A 23466-nucleotide genomic window follows, 5' to 3' on the forward strand; every position below is an offset into this window, starting at 1 on the left:
GGGGTCCAGGGGGTAGGGGCTTGGAGGGACCCTGGGCAAGATTCCTTGAGAAATTAAGCCCTGGTGCTAACTCAGCACCCGACAGTCTGGCTCAGCCGCGAAAGATGATGAAAGCTTTACTCCAAGCAGGTCCACGTGTACACCCAATAAAAGGGCTCACACCACACATCAGCATCTACCCTTGCATTCGAAACAAATAGTGGATGTTTTAATCTGTGCTGTTTATCAAAGACAACTGAAATATAATAATAATAATAATAATTTATTTACATCCCTGTCAATCTACTGCGCGACGAAGGCCTCACTAGTAGAATACTAAAGACATTTTCTCATAACATTTTCCATCCTTAAATTTTCATAATTGCTTGAAATCTAAACTTGTATTTAAAGTAAACACTGCTGTATACACAGTTTTAAATGTATACAGCCATACTGGAAAGCAAACACTAAGTTTGCACTCAGAGCAAATCAAAGCAGAGCTGCGCCCAGCGGCATGAAGTGTTATTCGTTGAGAGGCTGGCTGGTCGGACCAAAAACCCTACTCCCAGAACACCCAGCCATCGACGGTGCTTCAGCGCATGAGGGGTCAATTACTCAAGAACTCTTCTCCGCCTTGTCGCCTCCCCTTGATCACAGCCGTGCTTGTGGGAATCCCACACTGTGAAGGCATTGGGGGCTGCATCTCTGCGAACTCGCCACCTCTGTGCCGAAATAGTAGGCCCACTGACGAGAGGTGGGGACACACACCTCGACGAGTGCGCATGACGCCAGGGTGCCGGTAGGAACTGAAATACGGTTGGGAACGAAAAACACATTCCTGCGGAGGGAGCTGGTAGGAACGTTGGGTTGCTCGGTCAATGGCCTGCAGGGTCAACGGCGGCGTGGTGTTTTTCGCAAATATGCCCGACTGCGAGGGCGGGCACAAGCCGGCGTGAGTAGGTTAAACGTTGAGTTTTATAAGGGCACCACGGGGTGTCCAGCCCCTCCCCACCCAGCCCCACCCCTCCCACCCCCCACCCAGCCCCACCCTCCCCACCCAGCCTCTCCCCACCCTCCCCATCGATCCCCTCCCCATCCCTCCCCACCCAGCCCCTCCCCACCCTCCCCTCCCTACCCAGCCCCTCCCTCCCCACCCAGCCCCCCCCCTGCACGACGGACGGACACAATAATCCCCTGTGGGCTGGTGTAACCAGAGGTTCCTACCAGTATAAAACCAGAAGCACAAGACCTGCACAGGGCTGCGCTCCAGGGGCGAGATATTGATTTCATTGTCTCTACTCGGGTTATATAAATGTACTGTTACATAAACACATACATTAGTTACTCCGGTTTATATCGGGATAAAAAACTCTCAGTCTACATGTTAAATGTTATGATTTTTTACCTCCGAATCTTAATTCATTTGTATATTACTTAACATTCATGAATCACGATGCAGCAGCTACATATGCAATACTTTATAGGAAGAGACACCACGTCAAACGGCACAGTGGTGCAACAAGACACCTTTGAAATTCCACTCACAGAGATGGTCTATTTGTCGGTTACGTAACTTACCACAGCCAACGCATGGAATATTGGTTTCAGATTCGTGCATGTGACAATCATGGCCGGTAGATGGTGTGGGGGGTAATGTCAGCATGCGGCTCACCTGCTCCAGCAGGGAGCTGCCAGCGTGCCACCTACGAGCCCAGGCGGGTGGCTGGGCACAGGGCGACAACCCATCCTGTGCCCCAGAAGCAGAATCAGAATATGTATTTATACTGGAAGAAACCGATGAGCTAATTAATGCTCTTTTTCACAGAGGTCCAGTTGGGGCGAGTCAGAACGTTGCAACAAACAATCAATACAAAAACACGATATGAGTGCAAAGTATAGGGAAAGTAAGCAAATCACGAAAGAAATATACTAATAAATAAAGTTATTTGACCAGGTAAAGCCCACTGAGCTATTAGCTTATTTTTTCAGAAGCGACCTGGCCACAAATGATAGCTCAACGTAGTGGTTTTTGACGTGGAAATTGATAGCAGCAGCCGAGTGGTTTTGCCGCATGTTCCTGCAGTACCCTCATTACGCATAGATACCAAAGCAAGCTACATCGAGATGTGTAGGAAACTTAATTTGGCCATCTCAGAGACCATCTGACACGGCGCTAAACTTAATTGTCCATACAGACCTGGAGCAACCAAAGCAGCTATTGTATTGATAATGGGCGATGTTTAACTATATGACCATTGATCTTGTCAACAAAAACCTCGACATATTTTCGACATGCTATTTTTATGTTTTTTTAAATACATTCTCGATTCTCTTCCTATCCCTCAATTTTTTTTCATGTTGAGAGTTGCATATATTGTGGGTTACAACTGGCATTTGTGGCCTCTTTATAGGTAGTAATAGAAACAGATCCATATCGATTATCTCAACGAGATGCTGGTTGCCCTGGCGCTCCAAGGGAATTATGCCCGCAGGCACACTGACAGCATACATGTTTGACTTGGAGCTGTTTCAACAAACTATTTCAGTAGTTTTGTTGAGCGATGGAAACTACTTTGACCGCAGCGACATGACGCGTGAATATATCATCGAAAATGATTGCACACCCTCGATTCCAAAATACAAGTGTCGGAACGCATGGACACTTTTGAGATTGACTCCACATTCTTGTCTATTTACTTCAAGCATCACTCTTTTCAGTCACTCGCGGTCGGCAGGCAAACTTAGAGCTATACAGGGACTACGATGTTTAATTACGTTTTACATCACCGTACAGCGTCGAGAAAATTGTTTTGCCAAGCATTATAGACACGGTATCGTGCTACTTTAATATCAAACGTTAAATGTAAAAATGCTACCTGTATTTTACCGTGAGAATTGTAAAATGTATTATTGACGTCTCTCTTCTCACCTTCAAAAGCACGACAATACATCGTGTTTAATCAATGGCAGTTTCTCGACTCTAGTTACACAAATGCTGAGTACTGCCTGCAGATAAATTCACGCATAATTACGTGCACCCTGGCAACAGACGGGCCGCGGCATGCCGTCACCTGGGGCAGTGGATTTTCACTTTTTTATTATACAACAAACCATATGTCAAGGTCGAACATCTCAGCGCCAATGGCCCAATGGCCAAACCTCCCCCCCCCCCCACCCACGCGTCTCCCAAACACTCGATGTATCGGCATGCACGACGTACGGTGGAAGGTGAGCGAGGAGGATGTCCGAAATTCTAGTTATGGCCACTTACCATGATCACCACACCTGGAGTCTCGCAGTGATCGAGCCGCGCTCTCGGAGTTGAGGCTCACGTTCTGCAAGTCCCCGAAAATGTCAACATTGCCACCACGGGCACGCGCACTCACTCCACGCTCTTCTGCTGGACGTGCACAGAAAAACAAGTTATTAAAGCACACGTTTGGTTTCTCCCACAACGCACGGGCAAACCGTGAACGAGCCAACAACAAGAGTTGGTTACAAAGGGGGAAGTGTCTTGACGCTTGCGTTCCGAACAAAGAGTGTGCTGTGACCAGGGGTGGCTTTGTACGCAATGCACCAGGCAACCAATGAACACTCCCTCTTAACAACAAGAATTACACAGTCATTCAGAATAATTGTAATGCTTCCCAATGTCACGTACGACATGCACTCACTGTATGCGACTTAAATATTTACAATGTATAGCATTTGAACAAAAAACAATTGAAACAACTTTTTTACGTGGGGAGGGGGGGGGGTTAAAACCATGTTACTGTGCACGCTCTTTTGAGTGTTCAATAACAACTGCTTACGCTGATTCAAAGCTTTCGTGACTGCAGGGATTCATATTCTTGGTTCTTTCGGTAAAGTCACGTTGAAGGGAAATAATAAAATAATATAAATATACAATGAAAATTCTCACGACGTTTCGACTGCAACACAAGCAATCGTCACCAGGTGTGAAATCCACAAGAACCAAGAATATGAATCCCTGCAGTCACGAAATCCACAGATGTGGATTTCACACCTGATGATGATTGCTTGTGTTGCAGTCGAAACGTCGTAAGAATTTGTATTGTTTCATATTCATATTATTTTATTATTTCCCTTCTACGTGACTTTACCGAAAGAACCAAGAATACATCTGCTTACGCTGTAAATTCTTTAAACAACCGAGTCGATGTTTCTGGTCGTTCGTCTCGTCTTCTTCAACACAGTCCTCCTGAGATCACAAGAGGAGCCGAGGAGAGCACAGAGACTCACCGCAGTGGCTCTTCTTCCACGTGGAGCTGCAGCGGACGAGAGCCACGGAGATAACCTCTCCCCCAGAGGACTCTTGAGTGAGCTGGAAGGGACTTGTCCACAGTGTACCGGGCCACTGGGGCGGGTAGTGAGGGGGGTGGGAGTAGAACTACAGACCACGTGAATAGGGTAGGGGGAATGTCCTGGAAGCCTGGTGTGGGTTGAGTATGATATCTTGAGCTGGGATATCCAATTATTGAATGCATCAATATACTCGACGTGTTTGAAAAAAAAAGTCTCACCTCTCTTTCCAATGTGTGTCAGCCACGTGCGTTGTCGGGCCGAGGTAATCCACCACAAAAAAAAATAAATATTGATGAATAAAGTCACGTAGGTAAAAATAAATAATAAAATATTATTTTTTGTATAATAGAATAGAAAATAATATAATTTTTTTATTATTCTTTATTTTTACCTACGTGACTTTACCGAAAAAACCTTAGAGTATGAATCATTGCAGTCACGAAAGCTTCAAATCTAGAATTAATGAATAACTTTAGTCGGTTAATTGGCTTAGTGCATTCGTTTACTGAATCGATTAATTGAATAGAGCCAGCTCCAGGAGGTATTCGGCGAACGTGTGGAAGGAGTCGGGGCGAAGAACCAGGCAGTGGTCCCAAAACATGCACCAACCAGATCACAAATGTCGAAATGTAACCTCTTGGCCACACCGGGGGCAAGGCCATCGCTCTTGCTCGTGACAATCAAATGAGATCAACGTCACACCGCACTTCACGCATGAAGTGGAATGACTGCTAAAGGCGATCTTCTGTGCAGGGTTATGGTTTCAATGGCTATTTTCACTTCGAGTGTCTGCTTGCCGCAGAAGGAATGAATAATGTTGTAATTTGCATGACAAGACGGTGACACCAGCCCTGATTACTAAAACCACTGTTTGGAGGGTTGTGATGACAGCACGTTGTCTAGGGCAACGACGCTTTATAATTGGCCTAATTGCAACGTGACAGAATAACAAGACCCCCACTGGGCTCTCTGCGAATGACTCACTGCGAAGCCTTAATGCGATGTTTGGTAGAAACACAAAAGGCACAAATTGCCTTTAGATTCGTGCAGTCGCGAATACAGTTGCTTTGATGTGCAAAAACGAGAATACTGAAAATTAACATGTACAGTGTGTGCATCGTTTTATTGTGTTATAGGATTAGTAATTTTCAAAAATTGCAGAGCGTTATGGATGTTAACAATCTAAAAAAATAATATCGTAAAACGATACAATGTTGGTAAGAATGTAGTAGAGCTATGCAATGCTGTTGATCGCAAATAAGGTTGACTTGTGAACAATAATCATCTTGATTTGAAGCTTTCGTGACTGCAGGAATCCATACTCTTTGGTTCTTTCGGTAAAGTCACGTGGGTATAAAATAAAATAAAAATTATTTTATTTAATAAAAGTATTTTATTTTATAAAATTATTATTATTTTATACCTACGTGACTTTACTAGCTTGTTTGCCCATCCTAGGATGGAAGCTGTAATATTTACGAAAAAATTGAGCGGAGTATAATTGTATCTTGTGTAAATTTAATGGCAGGGAATCTTGCACAAAATATGTCATCGAACACTTCACTGCATTTTACTGTAGCACTGTATTAATGGCAGTGAATCTGGCACAAAACGAAGGCATAAAACACCCCACTGCATGTCACTGTAGCACTGTATATAACTGACCTTCAATTTGTTCAAATTCACTGCTCTGATACTTTATTCTCTTCTGCTTTCGGTCGCTGGGGTTGAAATAAATTGGAATTCGATACAATATCTGGAAAATCACCGAGAAACGTCTATTTTACCCTCAATCTTAATTTTGGAGCTTTCGTGACTGCAGGAATAATTCTTTGGTTCTTTCGGTTAAATCACGTCTAAAGATAAAATAATAAATTAAATAATAGCATATTACGACGTTTCGATTGCAACACAAGCAATCATCAGGCATAAAAGAAATAGCAACAAAAATATAACTAGAAAACTATAGACAGGCATACAAGCAGACAGACATCACAAGGACACACAGAGAGCGACACATATCGGCACAAAGAGAGAGGTCGTTTCTGTGACGGTCCCTTAAATATAGAGAGGGGGGCGGGGGCGGAGAGAGGGAGGGGACAGAGAAAAAATTAGCATATCAATGAGTGGACGGCAACGTGATGCTGCAAGTAAGATGACGACGCGGCACGGCAACGCGAGCTTGAAAATCAGGAGAAGTTATAAATTAGACTTACCTTTTGTCTCAAGTGCTGAAGAAATAAATATAAGACACCAAATCCACTTTGTTGCTGCGTATAATTATTTATTAGATTCACTTTCAATAAAAAACGTGAAACTTTTAGCAAATTTGTGAGAAAAAAATAAAGTCTGCATTAACCACACGTACTTGTGGCAAAACATGCAAACACACATGCTCTGATAATATATGCATTGCCTTTGAAACTGATTGGCCTACATATATTATTAGAGCATGTTTGTTTGCATGTTTGGTGTTTGAACATCTGAACACCTCTATTATTGGCAAAAAAAAATCTAGAACCTATTCTTATTTTTCACACTGTGATACTGGCTAAAAGATTAATGTTTTTTCCCCCATGGCAGTCAAACCGACATGGCATTTTCGTTCTTTTCTATCATGTGCATCAACAGGTGCTTGTGCACAGGCATGTCCACGTACACTTGCACCCCGTGCTCTCTTTTAGCCCCCCCACCCCTTCCAATACGTTATCATGTGTAACAACAGGGACTTGCGCACAAACACTTACACGTCGACGCCTACGAGCACCTCGTGCCCTCTTTAAGCCCCCCCCCCTCCCGATACGTTCCATTCATTGGCTACCACATTCTGATAAGCTCCCCCCCCCTCTCCTCCCCTTTAACTTGTATTTAAGAGCTTGCATCTTGAATCCCTGCCTCACTTGATGCAGCAAATCTGGCTGTGACGGTCCCACCTGATGATGGAGACTTGTGTTGCCTCCAAAACGTCGTGATTTTTATTTTATTTTTATTCATTTTAATTTCATTTTTTACCGATGTGACTTTACCGAAAGAACTAAGAGTATGAAACCGATATGTATTTTAATTCTCAGAGCTGTTTAGTTTAGTCAAATCACGTGTCCACCTAAATGTGATATCTTGCTTGCAGTCATCAAGGCGAGTGCTGAGAGAACGACTCACTACACTTGAGAGCCCTGTCTGGATTCGAACCCAGGCTGCGGCGCGAGCTTTGAAAATGACAATCTGAGCGGCAAGAGGATGTGTTCACTTAATATTTTATTTATTTTTACTGGTAGGAACCGCTAGGTTACACCAGCCCACAGGGGATTATACTGGTAGGAACCTCCTGGTTACACCAGCCCACAGGGGATTATTGTGTCCGTCGTGCAGGGAGGGGCTAGGTGGGAGGGAGGGGCTGGGTGGGTGGGTGGGGAGGGGAGGGGAGGGTGGGGAGGGGCTGGGTGGGGAGGGTGGGGCTGGGTGAGGATGGGAGTGTGGGGAGTGGCTGGGTGGGTAGGGTGGGGAGGGGCTGGGTGGGGAGGGTGGGGAGGGGCTGGGTGGGGGTGGGAGGGGTGGGGCTGGGTGGGGAGGGGCTGGTCACCCCCTGGTGCCCTTATAAGACTCAACGTTTAACCTACTCACGCCGGCTTGTGCCCGCCCTCACAGCCGGGCATATTTGCGGAATACACCACGCCGCCGTTGACCCTGGCCATTGACCGAGCAACCCAACGTTCCTACCAGCTCCCTCCGCAGGAATGTGTTACATTTATTTTATTTAAATCTTTCCCTTAAAAATCTCTCGGGGCATGGAACATCTCGTTTGTGAGGGTATCCAGGGTGTGACGCACGTATACAAAAATGTTAAATATGTAACCTATACAATGTCCGTGTATACAATGAATAGCACACTCATTCAAACACAAGTATAAACAATATTGTGCATAATTAACTTGGGCATACTGCCGGTTCAAATACAATTTATTTTAGCTGTAACAGTTGCAAATATTGTGTAAGTGTGGTTTAATTTGGTATCTAAGTTTATACTGCCTGCTTAGTCTTCGGCTACTAATCCATTAATGCTAATGATGCATACCGTGTCAACCCAAACGGGTTACCCATATTTTTGTACAGGGAAATTGAGTTTTCAGGCCGATACGGCGTACGGCCGTTTCAATACGGGTAAAAAAACATGTGTTGTCTATTTGTTTGTGTTTCTCCCTTGTGATGGGACTTTGTAGGATGAACGTTGAGACTTATAAGGGCACGGGGTGACCAATAAGGTCTGAATTGGTCTGTAATAAGGTGGGGCACAAAGGGATTGACAGGTATGATGATGCTTGCAATGACCTCACAACAGGTCCATCCAAAATGCAATGGGGCAGATATATTTTATAATTTGACTTTTAATACAAACGAGTTTATTCAGGAATATATGTTTGATCATTGAACGATTAGTTTGTTCGTCAATAGCTACGAATACATTGTTAGGGGCCGTCCATAAATTACGTCACGCACCTGGGGGGGGGGGGGGGTCAGACATTTGTGACGATGTGTGACGAGGGGGGGGGGTTTGAGAAATGTGACGTCACATCAAAATGCGCAACTTTAAATATAGACAACACGTTCTACTTAATTAAATAGACTTTTAATAAATGTTTTCTCCTGCAACATCAGAGTACAGCGGCACATTAAATACACAATGCAATGACAATAGTTTAAAGCGATTTGAAACATGTTTTATTTTGTGGGGGGGGGGGGCAGGGCTTTGTGACGTCATATTTGAGGGGGGGGGGTCTGACTTTTTGTGACGCCGTGTGACGACGGGGGGGGGGGGGGGGGTCAAAATCGTCCAAAATCGCGTGACTTCATTTATGGACGTTCCCTTATGCATATGCCAATTCAAACATTGTTCATCAGCAAAACTAAATATTCCTATTATGCCCGATGATGAAAAGTACAGCCTCAAACTCTTACATCGCCTATCTCTCCGACCTCGACATTTCTGTGTGTTGCAGAAGGCCCATTGCCCGAAACGTCGCCTTAAATGATGAGGGGTTTTAAACGAATTAATCGAACAACCACGATGGGCGGAGTTTAAATACGCGTCGCTCGCGAGGCAGCCAATCCGGTGCGTCGCTTACGAGACAGCCAATCCCCGTTACTCTCGAGACAGCCAATCCCCGTTACTCTCGAGACAGCCAATCCGGGGCGTCGCTCACGAGACAGCCAATCCCCGTTACTCTCGAGACAACCAATCCCCGTCGCTCACAAGACAGCCAATCCCCGTCGCTCACGAGACAGCCAATCCCCGTCGCTCACGAGACAGCCAATCCCCGTCGCTCACGAGACAGCCAATCCCCGTCGCTCGCGAGTCAGCCAATCCCCGTCGCTCACGAGACAGCCAATCCCCGTCGCTCACGAGACAGCCAATCCCCGTCGCTCGCCAGTCGTAGACGCCACGCCCCTTGCGGAAGTTGCGTGCGACAGTGTTCCGACAGCAGTGGGGGGGGGAGCGCAACGCGTGGGGAGTTCGCGATTCCCACCGGCTGGGGGTGGACGCGAGGCCTCGGCCCATTGCCGCTGCCGCCGCCGCTGCTGCTGCTGCTCCTCCACCTCCTGTATGCACCCCACCCCCCACCACGGAGCCTTCACTCACGCACTACGAGGCGAGGAGAACGCGTGCCTCCGTGATGCCCGCACTCGGCCCGGGCTACTGGAGCGGCTACCGGCTCTGAGGCCGTGACCCCGAGGCACACAACAACCCCCCCCCCCGCCACCTCTCGCCCGCATCGTCCCGTCGCTTGCGAGCAGGATGCAGTGCGTCCCTGCCAGGTGCCCTTTGCTGCTGTTGAGGCTGCGCCAGGGCTCCCGTGCCCCCCGCGTGAGCTACGGACGCGCCGGGCGCTGGGCCGCGCCGGCCCGTGGCCCTTGCCGCACGGCGTTGGCGGCGTTGATTTGCCGCGGGGCTCCGCGGTTATGGCCCCAAGGCACGACCGCGTTGGCGAGGGCTGCGTCGGGCTTGCAGGCTTCCGCGGAGCGATGGGCCCAGGCGACGAGCGGCGGCGCTGGGGTGCGACGAACGGGTCTGAGGGTGGTGGTCCCGGGGCTTCCAGGGGTCATCGTGCCCTGGGGGGGTCACCTGGGATTCGCGGCTCCCGACGCACGGGCCTGGAGCCTCCACCACGTCAGGAGGTTCGCGAGTGGCCCTGACGATGGACGAGGCCTCAAGCAAGCGGGTGACACTGGCGCGGCTTCCGAGGTTGGGGGTGTTAAGAGCGCCGATGACTCCTCCAAGGACTTGAAGAAGCTGATGGCTCTGGCACGACCCGAGAGTCGGACGCTCGCCGGTGAGACAGCGCCACATTTCGGCTGCCCCGGGACGTTAGCAGTGCGTCGTGATGACCGCAGTGTTGCCCACCCCCACCTGCTGTTGAATCCTGGCACGAGCACTGCACGCGATTGACCGTGACGGGGGATGAATGTGGAGTGGCGCATTGTCAATTGCTGCGCTCGAGTTATTGTGCGGAATGCACAACATAACTTGTTTTGATATTTTGAGCACACGCAAGGGTAACGTATTCTTGAGCAGAGATGGAATTAGATAAGGTGAAATCCTTATGCTCCCTGGGTTATAATGCACTATTTTATGCCATTAATGGATTTGGCACAACACAAAGCACAAATTGACTTGTTGAGAGGAGCAGGGCAGCTTGACCTCTCATTTAGTTTGAAAGGCTTTGTGAGTTTAGTGAGATTGTGTTTATTCAAACTTCGCTTTCTAATCGCCGGTTTTGTTTTCTTTGCCTTCCACTCGTGGCAGCGGCGGTGGGGCTTCTGTGCATATCGAGTGTGGTGACAATGTCGGTGCCGTTCTGCCTGGGCAAGGTCATCGATGTGATCAACAGCACTGGCGGCGTAGACATGGCCCCCACCGACTTGGCTCACCTGGCCACCGTGCTCTCCGGCATCTTCATGGCCGGGGCCGTCGCAAACGCCGGCCGTGTCTATCTCATGCAGGTGTCAGGTCCGGCCTGCCACGCACCACACCACCATCACCACCACCACCATGGCTCTGTGATCGGATTGTGGGCCTCTACCGGTCCAGGCCAGATTGTCTGTCAGTGTAGTACATTGCCTCTATAGCAGTGGTCAAATGTGAAGATGCATTCAGTGTTGCCTGTATTAAGTGTATTTGTCTTATGTATTGCTCATTAAGTGTGATACAATTTATGGAGAGCTTAACGTTTTTTAAAGCTCGGGAGGGGGTGGTGGCAGCACAGTGAGGTTTGTGCACTGCACTCAGAAGCCGGCCACCTGAGTTTGATTCCGAGTCATTGCTAACGCCAGTGGCAAATCGTATCACAGCCAGTCCAGACCACCTATCCCCCTGCCTGCCCCTCACCTTTCCCAACTTGCAATGACCAGTGTGGTATTGTCCAACATCTCCCGTGACTGACATTGCCCGCGGAGGCCTTCGTCCAGTCGCGGATTGACAAAGGGCTTTAAAACATCACTTAAGAAATATGAAGTCGTTTGTAAATAATGAAGATGTTTAATGCATTTCCAAACTGCAAGGAACAGGCGGTTGTGAAACCCTTGATCTCTTATCGGTAATCTCACCATCGTCCGTTGGGGCATGTGATGATGACATCTGGTGCGGTCGCAGGCCAACGGATTGTGCAGCGACTCCGCGACTCCCTCTTCCGTGCCATCATGCGGCAGGAGCTCGGCTTCTTTGACCGGACGCGCACGGGCGAGCTGGTGAACCGACTGTCTGCTGATACGGCCCTAATGGGCCGCGCTGTCACGGAGAACTTGTCCGATGGACTGAGATCTTTGGCCCAGGTCACGGTCGGCATCGGCATGATGGTGCGTGAGGAGTAACAGTTCTTACCCGAGGGTAGTAGCGTGCACAGCCTGGTTAGTGGTGTGGTGCTACATTGTGGCACTTCTGTAAAAGATTAAATATGTCTCCAATTCATACAATATTTCACTGGTATTTTTTTTTATATAATACGGGGAGCGGTGGCGCAGTCGTCGACATGCTGCGGCTTGAACTTGGAAACCTGAATTTGAGTCCTGGTCACGGCTGACATCGCCTATGTTTTACATTCCCATGAAAATAATTGTAATTGGGAATATCAAATATATTCTATCCATCTTCTTATATTAACACAGTGATGTGTCGAAATATAAGAAATATAAGAATTGGTTTTGCCCTTGGCAAAAAGGGTACAACCAATTCTGATTCTGGAAAGAAAGGTCCCATGATGTAGCTGCTCACCCTTAGCTATAAATACCCTGATAGTGCATTGTCTTTGTGCTGTTTGCCTTTTGGTGTTCTATGGTCTTGCAGTTTGAGGCTAGGATCTGGTGTGGACCAATCGGTTTCAAGGATAATGCTTATATTGCCAGAGCATGTTTTTATTTGCATGTTCACCACAAGTATGTGTGGTTAATGCAGATATGATTCTTTGCTAACGATTTACGTTTGGTGTATTAACATCTTAACACCTGTTTATTGCAAGAAAGGGTTAAACCAATTCTTATACAGTGATGTATAATTATTGGTCATTTGGATTATATTGCACGTTATGAATTAATGTTATGGCATATTACTGACCTATTTATGACACAAATTGTGCAGTAGAACTTGCATACAACGTTGTGTGGAGGAGATATGTTACAATTAACCCTCATTCCAATTCAGGAGCATAATTCGAATCAAGAATATTTTATTTTTGATTTCCATATTAGCCTCAAGCGGCTGGAGGGTTCAGATTAACGAATTACATCCAACATCCAACACGTACGAATCCACAAACATATATCCCTGCACACTTCAAACGTATGCACCGTGAATTTGCGCATCAATGACGTGAGCTGTGCGTGCCCCCCGTCCTTTTCTAGTTCTACGTCTCGCCGAAGCTGGCCACCTTTGTCCTGGGCGTGGTGCCGCCCATCGCACTGATCGCCGTGGTGTACGGCCGCTACCTGCGCCGCATCACCAAACGCACGCAGGACTCGCTCGCCGAGGCCACGCAGGTAGAGCCGCCCACGCCGGACACCAGAGCTGTCACTTATCCAGCAGCGGGCACATTTGTGATTCACCCCAAACTCCGTTGCATGAATTGTCACCATTCAGTTCTTCGAAGGTAAAAGCCTCATAATTGCATGAGTCAGTTTGGATTCACTGGTTCGATTGAATAATTGTTTTTACGCCTAGCTTGTGTTTTGCTATTCACAATGCACATCTTGTCCTGTAATATCTCTGTGTTGTGTTTTTGAAATGACTACTGCCCATCGCATGTGTATTGTCAATCTCATTTATACTATTCTGTTTGTCTCATTCTGACCATGACCGTAATGTAAATATAAGAAATTGAAAATCGTGCTGACTCGCACAACGTGGTGTATGTATCACTAGTATAATAAATAATTGTAATCAATGAATTTTACATGCTTGGCCAGCAGCAACTTCAAGCAGGAGGGGCCTTTAAACATCTCAACGTTGAGTAGGCCTGTGCAAGCAATGTGACGGATGTATATTGCACATATGTTTATCATCAGTTATAGGAATGCTCACGTGTACTACTCGCAAGCCAGTAAACAAAGTCTGCCAAAATAAGTGTGCCAGGCAGTAATTGATGTTCAAAACAGGTGGACGTGTTTTTGTTCTGCTTCACCGACCTTGCTTTCACAGTCTTCCGTTCCGCACTGCAGGTGGCCGAGGAGCGCATAGGGAACATTCGCACGGTGCGGTCGTTTGCGAAGGAAGAACTTGAGATGGAGAAGTACTCCTCCAAAGTGAACTACGTGCTACAGCTGGCATACAAGGAGGCTTTGGCTCGAGCCGGCTTCTTTGGGGCGGTGAGAGCTTGTTAGCGCGCAAGAGCACGACGGGAAAAGCCAGGGGTTTGTGGGGCGTGTCTGCACACGCAGCATTGATGCTGCTACAAAATAATAGATATGCCCAAAGAGATCCTGACATACAGTGTCGGAATCACTCAACCGATGTTGCAGCCCCACACCGACACTATTGTTGTTTCTGCCGATTGCATTTGGAGGGTAGAGAAGGTTGTCAGGGATTGTGTTGAGATGGAATGAAGGGATAAGGTAAACAGTGAGTGTGCGTTCGTTTTTGCAGACGGGGCTGTCTGGCAACCTCATCGTCTTGGCCGTGCTGTACAAGGGGGGACTGCTCATGCAGAGTGCACACATCACCGTCGGGGACCTCTCTGCTTTCCTTCTCTACTCTGGTTGGGTGGGCATCAGCATCGGAGGTAAGCTCACCTTCAGTTTACAGCAAGGGACACTGCTCTTGCCTTTTGCTGTCTTATATATGGCTTGATGAATAGCAATTTGTACGTCTATGTTCAGACTACTTTGCCAGGAAATAAATGGCTTCAGTTTACCTACAGTGGATTGCTTCAAAGCCTCCAATGACTTTTCGATTTAAAGCTTTCGTGACTGCAGGGATTCATCACCTCCAATGACTGTTCGGAGTTCACAATGGTTCACTGTGTTGTCAATGGTCTGTTCAGTATTTTTAGCATTTTGCCTTTACCGAGAAAGGGTCAACAAAAAGTCTGTGCTTTATCTCCACCATAGGACTGAGCTCTTTCTACTCGGAGCTGATGAAGGGGCTGGGAACTGGCAGTCGCATCTGGCAGCTACTGGATCGTCAGCCGACCATCCCACTTGGTGGTACGCCCAGCCCAACCTCGAAGCAGGACATTCCGCATTAAATACCATCAAACATACAATCTTTCAACCGCGTGGGCCCTGACTTTTTGCAGCGGAAGTATTCGTCAATTAAAATAAACAGGTGTGGTGACGATTGCGATTGTGGGCTCCCTCTGGCTGATGCCGGCTGCTTGCTTTGTTGTGACGTGCGTCGCGTGGCAGAGGGGCAGGTGGTGCCGTTGCAGGCGCTGCGCGGGGAGATCGAGTTCCGTGGAGTGCACTTTGCCTACCCGACTCGTGAAACCGCCCCGGTGTTCCGCTCGCTGGACCTCGCGGTGCCGGCTGGCCAGGTCACCGCCGTCGTGGGCCCCAGCGGCTGCGGGAAGTCTACGCTCCTGTCGCTATTGCTACGCCTCTACGACCCGCAGCAAGGTCCGACGCTCTGCTGCCACGTGTCGCTCGCATAGCTAGGAGGGGTTTGGGCGCAGTATTCATTCGCAGCAGAGGTCACCCTCTCATGGGGCACACTCGCACTGCTTTATCATAATCATCATCCGCCAAAACACGTATACGGATTACATATCGGTATGGAATTGGACATGGTGTCACGCTTTCGCCAAAGTTACATATATGAGAATGAATATTCGGATACTGGGGGAAATATTACACATACACATGTTCACGATCACTGCATTGTGTATTTGTTCTGTGTTACAGGTCAAGTACTAATTGATGGGCAGGACGTCCGGGAGGTGAACCCAAGCTGGCTACGATCGCAAATTGGCACCGTCAGCCAGGTGCAAGCACACATATCACTATCAGAATGTGAACTTACAGAAAGACATTTGCCCATAAACACATCTCATCCAGTAGGCACACACCTCCGCTGTATGTCGCGGGCTGTGCGATGCGAGCTTTAAGCTTCATTAGATGAAGAGAGACTTTAATAGCGCATTCAGGTGCTCCATCATAGTCATCTCGGTGACCCTCGCTGAACTGAGATTAAAATGTATTCGAGTGACATTAAAATTCTGTTGACGTCAATGCAGCTCAGCAACAGATGGCCTGAACAAGAGTTTCAAAGATTCATACTTGCGTCAGTTGTGTGTCTGCACAGGGACATGGCTATTTTGTTTATTCTTGAATTGATTTGTGTCTAATGCCGTACATCTGCAGTGAAAGAAAAATAACATTTTATATACGAAAGCAAAAATGTGAAGTCTACGAATAACGCATTCGATATGGGGGTGGGGGCACCTCTTATTTTCTCGAGATGAAGAGGACTTTCAGATCCCTCGTAAACGCACAAGGTGGGCCACACGTCACCCAAGCGGTGACTGTCATGACGGAAGCGACCGATCATGCTGAAATTCGATTCTGCGTTGTTGCCGCCTCGATATTATTCCCCTGACATTCTTGATTAGTGCAGTTAAGATGCTGGCAGTGAAGGATAAATGTCGTTTTGCGAGCTATTTTGAAGTGGTTGGGTTTTGGCCAATGAAACGAAGTTGTTGGAAGTATATTGGCCCCTGCAGGCCATAGGTTATCTATATTACAATAAAACATTGCAACATTTTTGGTTGACAAACAGAGGAACTGTTTGGTCTCTTCCATGCTGTGTTCAACCACCACTGCAGGTCAAAGCTCCTCCATTTTTTCTTCTTACCACGCATAGCTCGTCGTGGAAATTCCCTTCCATCTCTTTAAAACGTTGCTCGGTGAAAAAAAAAAAGTCTTCATCTTCATCTGTCGCCTGATATTCGTAACCGTCAGCCATTTTTTTTGCATTTGGGCCTGCGGTCAGGAACCGTGATTTTCAACAACGAAAAAAACCCCCGCATGAAGCGGGACTCAAACACCCCTCGCGTGCGCGTGTGGCGCAGGAGCCCATCCTCTTCTCGTGTTCAATCGCGGAAAACATCGCGTACGGCGCCGCCAACCCCGAGGCCGCGAGCAAAGCGGACATCGCCCGCGCGGCGCAGGCGGCCAACGCCTTCGGCTTCATCGAGGGCTTCCCCAGCGGCTTCGACACGGTCGTCGGCGAGAAGGGGGTGCTGCTCTCCGGTAACGCCGCTCCAGCGAGGAGCTCGCGGGAGATACGGTTCAACCCGTACAGTCAACTCATCCACTGCCTGCATTCAACCTTGCACTTTACTGCGAGTCGTAATGCACATCTTCCTGCTCCTTGCCTCACACTGCTCCAATTTGGAATTTCCTCCCATTGTCTCTTTTTTCCTCGCTTCCTCCGCCGAAACCTCTTTACTTTGTAAATTCCCTCCCGACATCTCTTTTCCCCAAGTCCTCAAGGCCTTTGCTCTCAATTCGAGACATTAATTTTTACCCATCACATCGTTTCTTCCGTTTTTTGCTGGTTGCTTGGTGTTTTGGGCCTTTGGGTCTGTGCTCCGAAACATTGGGGAGAAAGCTGGAGTAACCGGAGGAAACCCATACATACAAGCCGCTAACACTTGTGTGCACAGATCGATTCAGGAATCCATTGTTGTACAGGCCCCCTTGCAGTGGTTTAGAGTACGAATATCAATTTGGCTGAAATCCCATTTATTACTTTTATTTCTGGCATCAGAAAGATGTAAAAACCGCAAAAAGTAATTTATGCGTTTGTTCTCTTGATGTGGAATGGCATTTGGGCTCAAAATCATGGCTCTTTGCCCAGTAGCTTTGCATGATCTTTCTTACACTACTGCTAAGTATCACACACTTTTCATCCGTGTTGGCAAGCAGTGCTTTGCCCCTGGCCTTTTCAAAGAAATAAGCCCCCATGTGCCAAGATTTACTAAATGAAACACTTAAAGGTGTGAATTACCAGACCGGTTTCTGTGCAATCATCATCAACGCCCAGATGGAAACCACAAACGTTTGCCGCACACGAGAACCTGGTGCTTTTAATTTCCTTGACCGTGAGCCCATGGTATGGATCTCAGTGTTACTTATTATACCACCTGTCAAGCATCAGCCTCTTTGAGGCACTCGCTGAGCTCACAAACGATAAACATTCACACGGGTTATGTCTTCCACTTCACACAGGTGGCCAGAAGCAACGAATTGCAATCGCACGAGCCATCCTGAAGGTGATGCTTTTTTTACAGTGGAGCATTTCAAATTACACTCGATCCCCCCACTGTATTTGAAGCGTAAATGTGTGTGTCGTAGCTCTGACAATGATTTTTTTCTTATTCATTGCAGAATCCAAATATCCTCCTGCTGGATGAAGCAACAAGGTAGGACAAATCGTTTACTCCGATTATCATCATCAGCCACAATCAGTCCACTGCTGGGTGACAGCTGACACCACTTCTCGCTGTCTTGCGATCCCTCATATTTGATTTTTTTAATACTTTGATCTATAAAACAAAACTCTGTTGATGAGACACAATGTTAAAACCTCTCCAGAGTTTGCTTGTATTGTGATTTAGTGCTGCTAATAATGCACTCCCAGATGGTCGCGTGGCCAGTGGGTTGGATAAGAAATATTTATATTTTTTACGTAGAGTGTGAAGAAGACACATTGCTTATTTATTTTGTTAACACTGGAAAATGGTGTATGCATAATGTTATCTTGTTGTATAGATATTTTTTATCATGAGGTGGTGTTAATGACGATTCCTTTTTTAACGAGTTGCAAAACTACATTTCACCTTTCCAGTGTTGTGTGTCGCTAAATATTTTACTGGTCACCGAAAACTGTGGTGGGCATGTGAATAGTAACCGCAGGCCATTGCGAGAGGTATGCTTGGCTGTGGCGTGCCGGATGCGGAAATATTTACCGGGGTCGCTCACATGAACAGACCCAGATTAAATGAAACCCTGGTTCGTAGTAGCAGTGGTACTCGTAGTGAATACTTGTAGGCCCCAGTAAGCCATTGTTGTTGAAGGAGGCTGGCGATGTCAACTGAAATTAAACAAAACTATATTCAACTAAACTTTTTATTTTACCAGGTAAGGCCCATTGAGCTATATAGCTCTTTTTCAGAAGCGACCTGGCCACAAATGATAGCTCATTGAAGTGGCTTATCATGTGGGAATTTATATCAGTCAAATACTTGACTCCAAATGTATGTTTCTAAATGTGGAGGGAAAAACCGGAGGACCCAGAGAAAAATCCACGCGACCACGGGGAGAGAGACACCCAATCTCCATATAGACAGGCAGTCAGGGTCGGGATCGAACCCACGACCGCCTGTATACTAGGCGAGGTAGTTAACATCTTGCCACCGACCGTGAAATAAGCCTCATCGCATTCGTCATCGCCGCCCCGCAGTGCGTTGGACTCGGAGAGCGAGTCACTGGTGCAGGAGGCGCTGGACCGGCTGATGACGGGACGCACGGTGCTGGTGATCGCGCACCGCCTCTCCACAATCCAGGGCGCGGACCGCATCGCCGTGCTTGAGCGAGGCCGCGTGGCCCAGGCCGGCACTTACGCACAGCTGACGGCCGACACGGGCGGCATGTTCCATCGCCTAGTGGAGCGCCAGACCGCGGCACACCACGCGGTCGTAGGGGACCAGCGTGCCGGATGAGCGGCGCATGTCATCGTCACCATGTCGTTGGAACTCAAAAGGCTGATCGCCAATTTCGACGAACAGCGACTTTGCCTTTTCATGTAAAGGGATACGAGGAGAAACTGCCGAATGATATGCGCGAGCTGCCCGAACATCGATTATGAAAATCTTCATGCCAGGTGGACAACACGATGAGCCAGATGATGATCGGGGTTGCTGTAGTTGTGGCGGATGTGAAGGATGTATCTTGCCAAGTCAGTGCTGGCACCAAACTACTTCCTGAGAAATCCGTTGTCCCACCCTATTACTTTTGCGTGCACTTACATTGTAACCACATTACTCTCGTTCTATAGCTGTGCTGTGTCGTGTTTTAAAACGGAGCAGACGCAAACGTGGACACGATGCAGTCGCAGGATCCAAAGTGCCACCTTGTGCCGTGGAATCAAAATTGTCCACACAGGTGATGGGAAATGATGTGGCATCTGTTGAATCTTGTTAGACTTATAAGATGATATTCTGTGAGTACTGATTCAAAAAGTCTACACAAGGCAGGTTGTGCAGTGTTTCTACCAATAACATTGCTAATTGTGTAAGTTTGTGCCGTTGGTATTCAGGGAAGATGAGAGCGGTGAATCCCACAATATTTGAAAAAAATGTAAATGATCAGCCACACGCTATCACAATAACAGTGTCTTTAAAATGCCAATATTAAAGGCCAAATATATTTTGTATATGAGATATTTTAATCTATTTTATATGTGCATTATGATGTGTAGATTGTCTCTTGTAAAAATGGTCTTTTGGTTTTTTCCCTCGGGCGCATGTCCCATACTTGTGCTCGATCGCATTAGAACCGAGTCTCCACCTCTCGAAGAACCATCCGAGCTTTGAGCGCTGGGTCTGGATGCCCCTCCCCCGCACTCTGAATATTACCCTGTAAAGAAAGCCCACCTCAAGAATTTACAAAAGGGAACTTTTTATGGTATTTTTTTTGCAATTTTGATAAAAAGCCATCGCTGGTCTGTGGAACTGCATCAGCTTGTTGGATAACCACAGGGATTGATGTGATACCAAATTACTTGGCCGTAAATGGAGGAGACGCTACTTTAGACATCGCTCTAGTGATTGGAGCAGGTTTGCCTGGTGTGGTTTTTATACATTCCACTTTTAAATAAAGACCATTCATGATGAGTTTGCATTTGATGTTTGTCGTCATGTATTCTACAGGTTGCTCACACACCGTGGTTGTGTTACGTGCAATGGAGCGATGGGTCATTGGTCCGTTGCCCCTCGATCCCTGTGCCCATTCATCAGCCGAGGCATGCGAGTATCTCGGAACCTCAGGACCTTAGAGGGAGGGGGCATCAGTAGGGCAATTCTCCTCAGGTCCATGGGGACCCCAGCAAATAGCACAGATGGTATTTTGGTATTTTCTGAGCCTCCAAAAACCTTTTGGGGCGGCCCTACCAAGGAGCCCCACTCTTATCCCCTGCCCTCCCCAGAGGCTTCCATTAAACCAGCCAAGGCCGTACCCCTGGGTGGCCCGCAGCTGCATGCCACCACTCTCGCGCGCACACAACGCATGTGTATGGGCCATCCAGAACGTGTGTACAAGTGGACTGAAAATAGCCCTGTGCGGCTGTACATCTAGAAGCAATCACCAGATCTTCGCTTTCATCTGTTATCGCCACGTTGAAGATGTTCACGCTCTGCTTTGAATGAGCGAGCGAGCGAAGACTCCGAGTGTCGTGCGGTTTCGGGTGCGATCGCCGCACAGCAGTGCACGCCTTGCCTTCTTTAGGCAGCGAGAAAAGCGGTCAGACGTAACTCGATCGGGCTCTCAAAAATACCCACAGCGTGCCACTCAGAACCGCTCTCCGCTGCCCCCAGGCGCGAGGGCAGGGTGAAAAAAAAATCCCCTCGGTGACTCCAGGAAAGGACATGGCCCTCACTGCTCAAGGTCTCTCACAGCGAGATGAGGGAGTGGCCGGCTTGTGGCTCGCAGATCGACGAGGTTGCAGACTATGCCTCGGGTTTTCCAGTCTCGAATGATGCGTGCAGGTGAATTTCTGAGAAACTGGTTTGATCATCGGTGGGTTTTTTTCGTACAAGACGGGCGCAAGGGTTGGTGGATTACGAAGATTTGTGACATCTCCCAAGCCCGTTGTTGGGCTGTGGGGTGACCAGGAGATGGCGGTACAGCAAAGCGTGCAGGTGGGATTTCTCCGGGTACGCCTAATGCCTCGGGCTTGCAACAGCAAACAATACTCATTAAAGTGAAATTGGACAAACATCTCAAAGTAGCAACCAGTCTGAAACATGTATCTTGAGACTCGATGAGGCTCACCTTGATACGTTACTATGCTATCAGTTCATCCATTCTATTGCGTTTGCTTAAGGAATTCCAACCTGCACACATCACCCGAGACGGGAAAACCCCAATGCGGAGTGTGGCTTCCTCAACCCGGAGCCATGAGCCACCACGGCCACGATGTGATCCTGACAACTCACGAGTAACGTGGAGAATCCACGCACGGCCAAGCGGTTTGCACATCTCTTGCACTGAAGGCAGTGGGAGCTTTCACCTGGTGAAGAGCGGCAGGGTTGCGTCGTGGTAACACTTGGGCCTCACCGCACGAAGGGACCCAGGGTTCGATTCCTGACTTGGGCTCCTTTCTGTGTGACGTTTGTATCTTCCCCCCACCCCTTATTCTACACGTGGTGGGTTTCCTCCTCTGATTAAAAAAAAACTGACTGGTAATCGCCAAATATGGCAATGCTGACAAAATTGGTTGAAACATTGGACCTCCTTTGCCAGTATCAAAATATGAGAATAGGTTTTCCCCTTTTTTCTGGCAACAAAACAGGTGTTAAGATGTTAAAGCACCAAACTGAAACCTTTTACAAGGAATCATGTCTGCATTAACTACAATGCTTGTGGTCAGAATGCAAACAAAAAACATGCTCTGATAAAATATGCATTGTCTTTGAAACTGATTGGTCCACACCAGAGACAGCTTTCTTTTGAGTCTCGTCTCAAAACGGTGTTAGCCTTTTGGCGTCCTCTGGTCTAACATCGTTTTGAGACGAGGCTCAAACGAAAGCTGTCTCTGGTGTGAACCAATCAGTTTCAAAGAGTATGTTTTTTTGTTTGCATTCTGACCACAAGTATTGTGGTTAATGCAGACATGATTCCTTGTAAAAGGTTTCAGTTTGGTGTTTTAACATCTTAACACCTTATTCTAGATTTGAAGTTTTCGTGACTGCAAGGATCCATACTCTTTGGTTCTTTCGGTAAAGTCACGTAGGTGAAAAAATAAAATAAAAATGAAAATATATACATTAAATCACGACATTTCGATTGCAACACAAGCAATCGTCAGCAGGTGTGACAACCACAGCAAGAAATGTTTTACTAAAGTGGGAGAGAAGCCGGAGTTCAGGAGTTTATATAAATCAGAGAGGGCGAGGGGGGGGGATAAGGGGAGGGGGAGCTGGGCAGGGGGGGGGGAAGTGGGCGGGGCTGGAAGTAAGTGGATGCGGTGTATGGAGATGATGGCGCTCGAAACAGAACAAACACAAAATAGCCGCACTGCTGAACGCTGAGGATGCAATTAACTCGGTAAAAATAGACTAGTAGCCGGTAAATAAGATGGAACAACTATGAACAATTACATTTTACGTGGTTAATTACATCTTTCCAATGATTGCTCAATTTGTATCCATCCTCTCGGTTGAAGTTATGTCTATGTCTGGATGGCTTCATGAACGAATCTTTGATGGTAGCCAGATGGCTTGCAGAACACCTTGGTCTCGGAGAAAACAATATCATGAGAGTCCACAGCGTTATAGCAATGATCAGCAACGGCAGAGGAATTAGTTCTGCCATGTTTCATATCTGATTTATACTCGCGGATACGGTCAGAGACATGACATTTCGTTTCCCCAATGTAACAATCACCACAGATGTAACATA

General features: G+C 47.5%; 2 protein-coding genes across 6 annotated transcripts in view; one reads left to right on the forward strand and one right to left on the reverse strand.

The window, feature by feature from the left end:
- LOC133347052 (uncharacterized) overlaps positions 1-4380 on the reverse strand; it is a 55065-nt gene extending 50685 nt beyond the window's left edge. The window contains exons 1-3 of one of the 5 annotated variants that reach the window (XM_061558947.1): positions 4243-4380; positions 3251-3376; positions 1652-1726 (exon numbers count right to left, since the gene is read on the reverse strand). In XM_061558947.1, coding sequence (XP_061414931.1) covers positions 1652-1726; positions 3251-3253 — 78 coding nt within the window. In that variant the 5' untranslated portion in view covers positions 3254-3376; positions 4243-4380. Of the gene's footprint in view, positions 1-1557; positions 1727-3250; positions 3488-4242 lie in introns of those variants that run through there. The other 4 variants (XM_061558948.1, XM_061558951.1, XM_061558950.1 and 1 more) reach the window with 4 other exon arrangements.
- A 5376-nt stretch (positions 4381-9756) lies between these two features.
- ABCB10 (ATP binding cassette subfamily B member 10) lies at positions 9757-20681 on the forward strand. Its single transcript, XM_061558952.1, has 13 exons — positions 9757-10631; positions 11105-11308; positions 11951-12153; positions 13195-13329; positions 14008-14154; positions 14432-14567; positions 14896-14991; positions 15193-15402; positions 15688-15767; positions 16854-17034; positions 18016-18059; positions 18175-18209; positions 19250-20681. The coding sequence occupies exons 1-13, from the start codon at positions 10097-10099 to the stop codon at positions 19506-19508; spliced, it is 2265 nt and encodes a 754-aa protein (XP_061414936.1). The 5' UTR covers positions 9757-10096; the 3' UTR covers positions 19509-20681.
- The last annotated feature ends 2785 nt before the right edge of the window (positions 20682-23466 follow it).

The sequence above is a fragment of the Lethenteron reissneri genome, chromosome 25 (genome assembly GCF_015708825.2).
Source record: "Lethenteron reissneri isolate LAM-NWPU_2019-01 chromosome 25, ASM1570882v1, whole genome shotgun sequence".
Lineage (NCBI taxonomy): Eukaryota > Metazoa > Chordata > Hyperoartia > Petromyzontiformes > Petromyzontidae > Lethenteron > Lethenteron reissneri.

What these genes read in the sequence shown, in the direction of transcription:
- ABCB10 (XM_061558952.1), top strand. Translation starts at nt 10,097, where the DNA reads ATGCAGTGCGTCCCTGCCAGGTGCCCTTTGCTGCTGTTGAGGCTGCGC. An exon ending in GAGCCGGCTTCTTTGGGGCG is followed by an intron (nt 14,155 to 14,431) that starts GTGAGAGCTTGT and finishes TCGTTTTTGCAG; the next exon opens with ACGGGGCTGTCTGGCAACCT. An exon ending in AAATTGGCACCGTCAGCCAG is followed by an intron (nt 15,768 to 16,853) that starts GTGCAAGCACAC and finishes CGTGTGGCGCAG; the next exon opens with GAGCCCATCCTCTTCTCGTG.